This window comes from Protopterus annectens, chromosome 2.part0 (genome assembly GCF_019279795.1).
Source record: "Protopterus annectens isolate FY-2018-M chromosome 2.part0, PAN1.0, whole genome shotgun sequence".
In the NCBI taxonomy this organism is placed as follows: Eukaryota; Metazoa; Chordata; order Ceratodontiformes; family Protopteridae; genus Protopterus; species Protopterus annectens.
Window position 1 is genome coordinate 1,606,219,819 of NC_056728.1, and position 13,558 is coordinate 1,606,233,376.

Here is a 13,558-nt window from a genome sequence, read left to right on the forward strand (position 1 = left end):
CTGCTACACAACCTATCTGTAGTATGAAGTTGTGGCACTGCTACACAACCTATCTGTAATATGAAGCTGCGGCACTGCTACACAACCTATCTGTAATATGAAGTTGTGGCACTGCTACACAACCTATCTGTAATATGAAGTTGTGGCACTGCTACACAACCTATCTGTAGTATGAAGCTGCGGCCCTGTCCATACTTATGCTTCATTTGATGTAAAGTTCATGTGGTCTGAAAACAAAAATAGTGACCCATTTAATCAAACCTTCATTTGGTCTAAACCACAAAGACTGAATCACATTTGATTGAAAACTATGCTAGCCTGTAGAAATGACAGTTGGTTTAGTTTCAGAGCAGAGGAATTACAATGCAAATTAGTTTGTATCAGTATCAGTTCCTTGCTAATGTCCATTGTTAAGTTAATCTCCATGCCTTGATGTTTGTGTATGTGTGCAAGTAATGATTCTGTATAGCAGGAGTATTCTCTTTTCTCTATGTTCTTGTGACAGTGGAGTTAGTATATTTCAATTACGACATGGGGAGGTGCAAAAAAACTTTTGGAGATGTATCTATTGAATTTGACATTTTCATTGAAATGAATTTCAGTGTTTTGTGGTTTTGATGAAATGTGCCACTGTTTTTTTTTTTTTTTTGTTTGTTTTTGTTAGATCAAGTGAAGTTTTGATCAAATGCACAATAACTCTGTTCACACCTTGCAGGCAGAGGTTGAAATAATATAAGCAGAGGAGAATTAGTAGAAAAAGAACAAAAAACTCTTTTGATAAGCCAGGTGAAACAGAACTGCCTCTAAACTTTATCAAGAATCAGAATCATAGAGTATTCTTTCCATATTTTTTTGGTTCCCTACTTGAATGTTGAGACTCCTCAAACCCCTGAAAAGTAAATGTGACCATTTGAACTGTAAAGGCATTTTTTTGCTGCATGAGATCACCCCAAACTGTACTATTTAGCACACACTAGACCTGAGATATCTGTACCTTGAGGTAGACAATACTCTGAAACACAGCAATTTCATAGTCAATGTATATTTCTGTCTAATTTGTACTTATATTTTTGCTCTTGCAGGAATCCCACTTATGATCCTTGATCCTTGGACATACAACAGGAACTGTTTTTTATTAGTACTGACAATTTAGGCTTATATGTAAACTTCAGTGCTGATTTTCCCCTCTTAATATAATTATATCAATGTCTGTTTCATACATCTGTCTTCCTGGTAGAAAATATTAGAACTGAAGCATTAATTAATACCAAGTGTCATTACTTAACAGGAACATCCTTGACTATATATCTCTGTGCTGTTCTTCATACACATCCTTATTGTTGTATACTTTATATGTGTTTCTTTGCTCTCTGTAGCACCTGTAAAATAATTCCAATTGATGTGTGGGCATGTTCAACTATCACACCAAAATTTAAATAAATATATAAGCATATCTCTCAATTGTCCAGATTTTCACAATATGTTCAGATTTTCCCCTCATATTTTGGGTCTGCTTCTCTAATAATTGTGGTTTTCTGCCAAATCACTAGCAAATCATTGAGGACTGATGTCAGAAAATAATGAGAGACATTTGAGTTTTAGACTTGATATCCTTCAGAAAATTCATGGTAATACAAAACCTGTTATTTTATCAACTTTCTAAGTTTGTAAGGGTGATATTTAAAAATTATCCCTGTTTTTGGACCGTTGTCCCGCTATTGTTCATGGTTTTGTCCAGATTTGATTTCTTACTCTGAGAGGTTGAGAGGTGTGATGATGTGATGAGATAAGAGCATTGAGGATTACCTTGCCTTTTCAGAGTTCAATATACCAGACGAACTTTTAAATGAAGAATTCATTTACCTAAAAGATGCTGGACTGCTGATGAACTCAGCCTATCCTTTGGTTCTGAGTAAGGAACGCAATGTTGACCTCATCCTATCTTTTGACTTCAGTGAAGACAGCCCATTTACAGTAAGATATCGCTTTTTGGTCTGTTTTGCATTGCTTGTCCATTACTAATAGCTGTGTAATATTAATGAGATTTATGTTGAGCAATAACCTCTACCAAATACGACAGCCAATGAGACATTTTTCTATTGTCACTCATCATATTTTGTTCAATATCATTTCTTAATCATTTTTAATGTCCTTGATTTTTTTCCTCAGGATATTTTTAAAAGTCTGTAATGTTTGGCTTGTTAAAGCATGCTGACACTTTGAATTTAAATGTTGAAATTTTGAGTATTGTGTTTGTATAGCCATGATATTATGCATTGTTTACTGTTGCATCATGGCATATTGTTTGAATACTCTTTCTTTTGCATAAAATCCTCTAATCAACTGATGGACTATTTCATCTTCATTTGTTTTCAGACAGTCATCAAAGCAAAGGCATATTGTGACAATAATAACCTTGAATTCCCTGATATTGGCGACATAGAGCTGGCTGATGCAAAGAATCCTGATGACTGCTACACCCTCATAGGTAACAGCAAACCAAGAGTGATGCACTTCCCTCTCTTCAACATCAAGAACTGCAGAGGTAAATACGTATCAGGGTTACTGATAATCAAAATTACTGTTTGATAGTACACAGACAAAATATCTATTCATGACTATTAACATCTGCTAGTGTTGTTGCTGTGTTACACCGACTGGATAAGTGCAAGTAAGTTTTAGTAAAATTGTCCTACATCTCAACAGTTCATAGTTAGGATAAAAAGTTACCTGAGTTCAGTGATCAAGACCTGTTGTGTTTATTTGTAGTTTGTCAGTAACACCAACCAGCTAGCTGAAAGTGAAGTGCCCATTCCGACTGGTTTCTGAAGACCTAGTGTTGTTACCATCCCTCGTTTCTGAATGGTAGCAGTTGGAATATGGTGACACTTGTATACAAAATACGGTGTATCCTCTTCTCCCACAAAAACATTCGAAGTAACCCTAGTATACAGTTATATACTGTAATAATATCCCAGTGTTTATCAAGTGATTGCAGAACCAGCTATATCTTTTCCTTTTTTCTGGGAGTTTGATATGAAGTTTAATTTCAATAGGAAACTTTAGCAGAGATTTTTAGAAGCTTTGGTAAGATTTTCTACTTTTCCCCCATTACTTGAACAGTGATGTAGGGACCTAATAGAGTGGCATACTAATAGCCATAGGATTATTTTTTACTTTTATTTATTTATTTTTTAAGCCTACTCATTTCCTGCCCCCATATCCAGCATGTAATAGCACAAGGCTATTCATGCCAAGAATGTCTGTAACAAAACTTCAAGTTTAAGTTGTTGAAAGCCAAGGAGGGAAAGGCATGAAACGGTAAGAAAGCAATTCGATAAATAGAAGCATATTCTTGGTATGTTTGTAACTATAGCTGGTTGACATGGAAATGCTGAGAAGAAGAATGAGAAGCAGGAAAGGTGAGAGGGAGAAGAAGAAGAAGAAACAGAAAGTACCAAATCCATGAAATATACAGGAAACATTTTGTTTTTAATTTTTACACTACCTCATCAGGTGTTTTTTTTAAAACATATAACGATCTCTACTAGACAAATGAAGCTCCCATTAATTCTTCCTTAGTTCTTTAGTTGTTAAGCCTTCTTGGAAAATATCCAAATGTTTGCACAATTTCAAGTCACTAATTTAACATTTAAAAATAAACCATCTTGTTTATTCTGCCCATACGTTTATATCTTCTTACTAACTCAGTACAGGATTAAAATCATGTTACGTATTTATAATGTATAAATGCATCAACAATTTGATATTAGTTAAGTATGCAAAAATGCTCTTTCCAAATTTAACAGGGCAAATAGATATGATGCAAAAATAACCACCTAAGCAAGAGGTTAGTATGTTAAATTCTCAGAAATAATGAATAACTGTGCAGAGCAAATAGTAAATATTACATACTGTAATCCTGAGGACATAGCCAGTCTACTAGCTGTTAAATTTAGTTATAATTTTACCTCCCACACACACCCAAATAACACACCAGCTACCACTCGGTCAAATCTCTCAGGAACAAGTCCTCAAAGCACAATGCAAGGCCAACAACACTAATTCTATGGGCCTGATAGCATACCAGGATGCCTACTGGCAGCCTAAAACAGGATATGTCAAGTCCCCTGCACAGGCTCTCAATAACAGCCTCCAATCAGAATTTGTACCAGACAAGTGAAAGATTGCAACGGTCATCCCCTGCACTTAGGCAGGGTGTCAGCTCACTCAGGCAACTGCAGACTTACAAGGGTGACCAGCCTCATCTGTAATAGAATTAATAAGTAAGAACATAGGCTACAAATTCTTGACTCGAGCCAGTTTGACTTTGTCAAAGGGAGATCCTACCTAGTTAATCTTGTTGACTTTTTCAAAAAGGTTTTTGAAACATTGGATGAGAGGAGGTCAATACATACCACATTCCACTCAACGGTCTAGATTTTCACAGTATATCCAGATTTTGGCTTCTTATTTCTGGTCTGTTCCTAATAAAATTTGTGGTTTATTATATATCATTGAGGACTGAAGTCATTAAATAATGATAGGTATTTGAGTTTCAGACTTCAGATGTATAAGAAAATGCATGCTACTACAAACTATTTTATTCTAGCAACTTTCTAAGCTTATAAAAACAATGTTTAAAAATATGTCCCTATTCCTAGGCCTCAGTTGTCTCATTATTGTTGGCTTTGCCCGTACTTCTTTTGCTGTGAGTCTGAGAGGTATGCGCTTCTCTAGACATTGCAAAGGTGTTCAACACCATCCCAACACAGGTATAGTTGATAAACTCATCCAGTAAAAAGTAAATCTCTATATAACTCTTTGGATGACAAGCTGACTTACAAATAGAACTCAGGAAATTAGGGTGGGTGGCTGTATCTCTTCCAAAAGACCTGCCACTAGTGGTGTAATCCATACTGGTTTCATTCCTTGGGCCACGCCTCTTTGGTATTTACTTTTCAGAGGTCAAAGCTAATTTTAAGGGCATATGGCTGACTACATATGCAGATGACTGTACACTTAGTGCTATTATAAACTTCTCAGAAGATATCAAAATCCTTCAGAAAGGCCTTTCCCATACAAATAGCTGGTGTTAAAGTCACAACCTTAAACAAAACACCAAAAAAATCTATAATTGTATCCACTGGCAACCATGAAGCTCCCAACAACTATCACATTAACAATATACCTCTGAAAACTGACTTGGGAGGGAGTAACCTGAGATCAAATGTGAACAAAGAGCTGTCAGTCGATTACCACATATTCACTGCTGTAAGGAAGTCCTTTTTCATTCTGCAGCTTTTTAGTAAGGATATAGCATCCAGATCCAGGGAGTGTATTCGGCACTCATTATGCTGATCATGGTGTGCACTTGTCCAAACATCTGACACAACCTGAGCAACCACTATGCTTTCTCAATAAGAAAACCAAGGATCTAAATCACAAAAGCTACACTGATCATCTCAAAGCCTTGTCCCTCTTTTTGGTATGTTACCGCCTACTAAGAGGCAATCTCTGCCTCACTTACAAAGCCTCTACTCACCCCATCCTTTCAGATTTAATACACCTCCACAAGTCCACTACTGGAAAAACACACACCCAAGATATCTCAATCTCTTGTGCAACTTAAATAGAATAGCCTTCTCTGAAATCATCTGTCTCTCAATGTAAACAAAAGTCCATCTCTTAATGTGTTCAAGCATAATTTGTATGAGTGGATGAGAAACCACAAGTTCACCTCCTGATTGGTACCCCTATCCCTTATGAACAGGGGTAACAAACAAAAGTTTGATCACCTTTGGGTTATTTGTACTCATAATGCAAGGGGCTTTGTTTTAATTGTATTAAAATACTAGGGCTAGAAACTTATTGTGAATGCATGACTAGGTTTCTAAAGATCCTCACAATCATTAGCCTTGTATGTACCTGTGAAACTACGAGTATTTTCTGCAAATAAAAAGTATTAGCTGCTGTTTTCTTTCCACAGAAATAGATAATTAGTTTCTATTTATATAGTTATTTATTTATTTCCACTTGTTGATTGCTTAAGCAAAGTGGTCAACTTATCCTTTTCAGTCATCACCTGGACTCATAATAGCATTTACAAGAATTTATAGAAGTGAAACATAAAACTTCACAGACCAGAAAATTCACACAAGTAAGAGTGCATTATATACATAACAGGGCAATTAGCAGTACTATATGCTGTAATAAAAGAATAATGGTTTAAACTGATTATGATATACAGGATCGTGACTGGCTTGTCAATCATAACCTGTTTAGCATGTGTTCCAGCCATGGATGCCAAGAAATCACCCTCTCAGGCTTAGACCCGACCTTAACAACTTCAGCAGGGGGTGATTAGCAATTGTTAAGGTTGGTTCCCACTCCACTTTAATGCTTAACTGATTTGTTTTTTTCTGCATTTCAGAGCATAAACACCATGATCCATGCACTGCAAAACAGTTACATACAATAAATGCATTATGTATAAATTTACATTTGTGCTTCAAATGCCATGGAGATTATTTAATGCACAGTTTGTTAAGAGTTAGGATTACTTATTTCTTAGCTATTGGCCATTTGTCATTCTCAAAAAAAAAAAAAAAAAAACAAATACACTTAACCGTGATTAGTTACTTCTGTCATATGTAGTTCCATGTTGGTGGCTCTAATCCTGAATAAAGGACTTTCGCCAACAACTAATTTGAATGGTCATCTAGCTAGAATTCAGTTACCTTCCTAATTCCTTCTTAGAGAGTAATTTTGTTTTCTGAAAGGAAACGTGTGTCCTGTTCGTGGGCAGAAAGCATGTTTCAAGATTTTAAAAAGTAAAGTATTTAGAAACAGCAGGGATCTGAATGGTACTGGAAGCCAATTAATTCCTTTAGAAAATTGCAGTTATGTTTTTTTGGGTATTACAGCAAGAAGAATCACCATATCTTATTTCTACTCTTTGCAGTTGTTACTGCTATGCCTTTAATCTTTATATGTTTCCATCATTCTAACCAGGTAATTCTGTTTAGTCAGAAATATATGTTAGACACTTATTCATTCACAAGCCCCTATGTATTACTTGTGAATCTAAATACTGTTCTAATCATATCTTGTTATAGCAAGACACTTTTCTAATCCTTTCTTCTGATAAAATACAATTATCTCTTGAAGAAAAAGCAGCTTGTAAACCTTCTGGTGAAATGATGGTGTGTGAAATTTTTTAAGCAGATATTAGATTATACTCTGCTAAGTTTTGTTGTTGATTTTACAAAATCCTTTCAAAGATCACCATTCTGATTTTTTCTATCATATCAACATCCTTGTGCTATAATATTCAAACTTTGCATAACTGTAATAGCATGTTTTACCCCACCAATAAGCACAAGATTTTTTTCAAAACTCCCAACCATCAATGGTGGACAATAAAGAGAAGTCACCATGATTATTTTACACTTATTATTACATATGCACACAGACTTCTTTAAATGGAAGATTAGTGAAAATAAATGCAGCTATAGAAAGAACTTATTGATGATATACAAATGTTTGCTATTCCACTAAATGGCATCACAACCAAAGCACTAAGCAAAAATAAAGCTTTATTTGCCCAGTATTAACTGTTACAAAATAATTATGAAATCTAATATCAATACCTTGCATATGGGCTTTTGAGGTGTCTTATATTAACGACTGGACTACTAATCAAAAGGGGGTTCATATTACATTGTCGAACTTTTAAAAGCCCGAATGCCATATGGTCGAACACATACGTTTGAACTTTCAAAAGTTCAAAAACGTCAAAAAAATAAATAAATAAAAAACAGAAAAAACTACCTGTTATTGTAAGCAGGGAGTCAAGCCCCCTGCACCCCTCATACCCCCCACTATTTAAATATACCAACTACAAGATCGCATTATAGTGCAGTAAAGGGAAATCTTCCCTTTCTGCACTGAATGGAAATCCTCACTGAAAGGTTCCAACTTTTCTAAGTTCAAAAATATGGGTTCGACAATATGGCATTCAAACTTGTTACTGTTCGACAACGCAATATGTATCCATCAAAAGGTGCTCTTTAACTAGAGTTAGAATTAATAACTTGCTGGTAATATTATTCAATATCATACAAAATTCTTATGAATATATGCATGATCATTCCTCAGACATTGAATGTCTTTACTTCAATTCAGTTCTAAGCAAAGTATAACAACCATTTCTGGATTTGTTAGGCTAAACTAGACATTATATTATGACAATGATTACTCTGAGCTTTGAAAAAAATATTGATGCCTACGGTGCTAGAAAAAAGTACCACAGTTATTTCTGGGAGTGCAGTACATAGAGCTGCATGCATAATTGTTACACAGTGTTGTCCCCAAAAGGAAATTAGGTTTGTGCCGCAAACCATTTTGTCCTCATACCCCTTGGGAGAAAGAGGCGGCCCACAGCTCATGACTGAGACCACTATATAAGCTGTTGCTGTGTTTTCTTTGCCATCTTTCCAGGGTTACAGGGTTAGTTTTTCTCTGTCCTCATTACTTGCTGTGCAGCCTTCCCCCATTTAATTTCCTTTCCCAGCCCATTCCTGGTCCTCTCTTAGGCAGAACATGGAAATGTGAGTGGAGCACAATGCTGTACATTGTAACTGGCCAGTCTGCTGAGTGGTCATAGTGAAGATATCACTGACCTAAAAGTTTAAAGACCAGAGAGGTCAAGCTGCTGATAATGTGACACAGTTAACAAGGACTTTTTGGAATAATTGGAAGGTTATGATGTTTTCAGAGTCAGGTGGTTTGATGGTTTATAATGCTATTTAATTCATAGTGGAGTTATGTATTATACTGATAAACTGACTGCAACGTGTACGAGGTATCTTGGTATTTTATAGGGGAAAGCAAGACTGACAGGATAAACGAGGGGTATTGTGCAGTAATGCTTTGCTGGTCATTGCAAAATGGACTACTCCATTTAGTCATGTTAGCTAAAGAGAAAGAATTTATATTGTTGTCCACAAAAACAGATAGCAGGACAGACTAATACCTGTCATTCTAGGCAGTATCACTAAACAGATAGCAGGACAGACTAATACCTGTCATTCTAGGCAGTATCACTAAACAGATAGCAGGACAGACTAATACCTGTCATTCTAGGCAGTATCACTAAACAGATAGCAGGACAGACTAATACCTGTCATTCTAGGCAGTATCACTAAACAGATAGCAGGACAGACTAATACCTGTCATTCTAGGCAGTATCACTAAACAGATAGCAGGACAGACTAATACCTGTCATTCTAGGCAGTATCACTAAACAGATAGCAGGACAGACTAATACCTGTCATTCTAGGCAGTATCACTAAACAGATAGCAGGACAGACTAATACCTGTCATTCTAGGCAGTATCACTAAACAGATAGCAGGACAGACTAATACCTGTCATTCTAGGCAGTATCACTAAACAGATAGCAGGACAGACTAATACCTGTCATTCTAGGCAGTATCACTAAACAGATAGCAGGACAGACTAATACCTGTCATTCTAGGCAGTATCACTAAACAGATAGCAGGACAGACTAATACCTGTCATTCTAGGCAGTATCACTAAACAGATAGCAGGACAGACTAATACCTGTCATTCTAGGCAGTATCACTAAACAGATAGCAGGACAGACTAATACCTGTCATTCTAGGCAGTATCACTAAACAGATAGCAGGACAGACTAATACCTGTCATTCTAGGCAGTATCACTAAACAGATAGCAGGACAGACTAATACCTGTCATTCTAGGCAGTATCACTAAACAGATAGCAGGACAGACTAATACCTGTCATTCTAGGCAGTATCACTAAACAGATAGCAGGACAGACTAATACCTGTCATTCTAGGCAGTATCACTAAACAGATAGCAGGACAGACTAATACCTGTCATTCTAGGCAGTATCACTAAACAGATAGCAGGACAGACTAATACCTGTCATTCTAGGCAGTATCACTAAACAGATAGCAGGACAGACTAATACCTGTCATTCTAGGCAGTATCACTAAACAGATAGCAGGACAGACTAATACCTGTCATTCTAGGCAGTATCACTAAACAGATAGCAGGACAGACTAATACCTGTCATTCTAGGCAGTATCACTAAACAGATAGCAGGACAGACTAATACCTGTCATTCTAGGCAGTATCACTAAACAGATAGCAGGACAGACTAATACCTGTCATTCTAGGCAGTATCACTAAACAGATAGCAGGACAGACTAATACCTGTCATTCTAGGCAGTATCACTAAACAGATAGCAGGACAGACTAATACCTGTCATTCTAGGCAGTATCACTAAACAGATAGCAGGACAGACTAATACCTGTCATTCTAGGCAGTATCACTAAACAGATAGCAGGACAGACTAATACCTGTCATTCTAGGCAGTATCACTAAACAGATAGCAGGACAGACTAATACCTGTCATTCTAGGCAGTATCACTAAACAGATAGCAGGACAGACTAATACCTGTCATTCTAGGCAGTATCACTAAACAGATAGCAGGACAGACTAATACCTGTCATTCTAGGCAGTATCACTAAACAGATAGCAGGACAGACTAATACCTGTCATTCTAGGCAGTATCACTAAACAGATAGCAGGACAGACTAATACCTGTCATTCTAGGCAGTATCACTAAACAGATAGCAGGACAGACTAATACCTGTCATTCTAGGCAGTATCACTAAACAGATAGCAGGACAGACTAATACCTGTCATTCTAGGCAGTATCACTAAACAGATAGCAGGACAGACTAATACCTGTCATTCTAGGCAGTATCACTAAACAGATAGCAGGACAGACTAATACCTGTCATTCTAGGCAGTATCACTAAACAGATAGCAGGACAGACTAATACCTGTCATTCTAGGCAGTATCACTAAACAGATAGCAGGACAGACTAATACCTGTCATTCTAGGCAGTATCACTAAACAGATAGCAGGACAGACTAATACCTGTCATTCTAGGCAGTATCACTAAACAGATAGCAGGACAGACTAATACCTGTCATTCTAGGCAGTATCACTAAACAGATAGCAGGACAGACTAATACCTGTCATTCTAGGCAGTATCACTAAACAGATAGCAGGACAGACTAATACCTGTCATTCTAGGCAGTATCACTAAACAGATAGCAGGACAGACTAATACCTGTCATTCTAGGCAGTATCACTAAACAGATAGCAGGACAGACTAATACCTGTCATTCTAGGCAGTATCACTAAACAGATAGCAGGACAGACTAATACCTGTCATTCTAGGCAGTATCACTAAACAGATAGCAGGACAGACTAATACCTGTCATTCTAGGCAGTATCACTAAACAGATAGCAGGACAGACTAATACCTGTCATTCTAGGCAGTATCACTAAACAGATAGCAGGACAGACTAATACCTGTCATTCTAGGCAGTATCACTAAACAGATAGCAGGACAGACTAATACCTGTCATTCTAGGCAGTATCACTAAACAGATAGCAGGACAGACTAATACCTGTCATTCTAGGCAGTATCACTAAACAGATAGCAGGACAGACTAATACCTGTCATTCTAGGCAGTATCACTAAACAGATAGCAGGACAGACTAATACCTGTCATTCTAGGCAGTATCACTAAACAGATAGCAGGACAGACTAATACCTGTCATTCTAGGCAGTATCACTAAACAGATAGCAGGACAGACTAATACCTGTCATTCTAGGCAGTATCACTAAACAGATAGCAGGACAGACTAATACCTGTCATTCTAGGCAGTATCACTAAACAGATAGCAGGACAGACTAATACCTGTCATTCTAGGCAGTATCACTAAACAGATAGCAGGACAGACTAATACCTGTCATTCTAGGCAGTATCACTAAACAGATAGCAGGACAGACTAATACCTGTCATTCTAGGCAGTATCACTAAACAGATAGCAGGACAGACTAATACCTGTCATTCTAGGCAGTATCACTAAACAGATAGCAGGACAGACTAATACCTGTCATTCTAGGCAGTATCACTAAACAGATAGCAGGACAGACTAATACCTGTCATTCTAGGCAGTATCACTAAACAGATAGCAGGACAGACTAATACCTGTCATTCTAGGCAGTATCACTAAACAGATAGCAGGACAGACTAATACCTGTCATTCTAGGCAGTATCACTAAACAGATAGCAGGACAGACTAATACCTGTCATTCTAGGCAGTATCACTAAACAGATAGCAGGACAGACTAATACCTGTCATTCTAGGCAGTATCACTAAACAGATAGCAGGACAGACTAATACCTGTCATTCTAGGCAGTATCACTAAACAGATAGCAGGACAGACTAATACCTGTCATTCTAGGCAGTATCACTAAACAGATAGCAGGACAGACTAATACCTGTCATTCTAGGCAGTATCACTAAACAGATAGCAGGACAGACTAATACCTGTCATTCTAGGCAGTATCACTAAACAGATAGCAGGACAGACTAATACCTGTCATTCTAGGCAGTATCACTAAACAGATAGCAGGACAGACTAATACCTGTCATTCTAGGCAGTATCACTAAACAGATAGCAGGACAGACTAATACCTGTCATTCTAGGCAGTATCACTAAACAGATAGCAGGACAGACTAATACCTGTCATTCTAGGCAGTATCACTAAACAGATAGCAGGACAGACTAATACCTGTCATTCTAGGCAGTATCACTAAACAGATAGCAGGACAGACTAATACCTGTCATTCTAGGCAGTATCACTAAACAGATAGCAGGACAGACTAATACCTGTCATTCTAGGCAGTATCACTAAACAGATAGCAGGACAGACTAATACCTGTCATTCTAGGCAGTATCACTAAACAGATAGCGGGACAGACTAATACCTGTCATTCTAGGCAGTATCACTAAACAGATAGCAGGACAGACTAATACCTGTCATTCTAGGCAGTATCACTAAACAGATAGCAGGACAGACTAATACCTGTCATTCTAGGCAGTATCACTAAACAGATAGCAGGACAGACTAATACCTGTCATTCTAGGCAGTATCACTAAACAGATAGCAGGACAGACTAATACCTGTCATTCTAGGCAGTATCACTAAACAGATAGCAGGACAGACTAATACCTGTCATTCTAGGCAGTATCACTAAACAGATAGCAGGACAGACTAATACCTGTCATTCTAGGCAGTATCACTAAACAGATAGCAGGACAGACTAATACCTGTCATTCTAGGCAGTATCACTAAACAGATAGCGGGACAGACTAATACCTGTCATTCTAGGCAGTATCACTAAACAGATAGCGGGACAGACTAATACCTGTCATTCTAGGCAGTATCACTAAACAGATAGCAGGACAGACTAATACCTGTCATTCTAGGCAGTATCACTAAACAGATAGCAGGACAGACTAATACCTGTCATTCTAGGCAGTATCACTAAACAGATAGCAGGACAGACTAATACCTGTCATTCTAGGCAGTATCACTAAACAGATAGCAGGACAGACTAATACCTGTCATTCTAGG

General features: G+C 37.4%; 1 protein-coding gene across 2 annotated transcripts in view; it reads left to right on the forward strand.

The window, feature by feature from the left end:
- LOC122793553 (cytosolic phospholipase A2 gamma-like) overlaps nt 1-13,558 on the forward strand; it is a 679,208-nt gene that overhangs the window by 645,591 nt on the left and 20,059 nt on the right. For both annotated transcript variants that reach the window (XM_044061702.1, XM_044061703.1), the window contains 2 exons: nt 1,820-1,974; nt 2,377-2,545. In XM_044061702.1, coding sequence (XP_043917637.1) covers nt 1,820-1,974; nt 2,377-2,545 — 324 coding nt within the window. The remainder of the gene's footprint in view (nt 1-1,819; nt 1,975-2,376; nt 2,546-13,558) is intronic.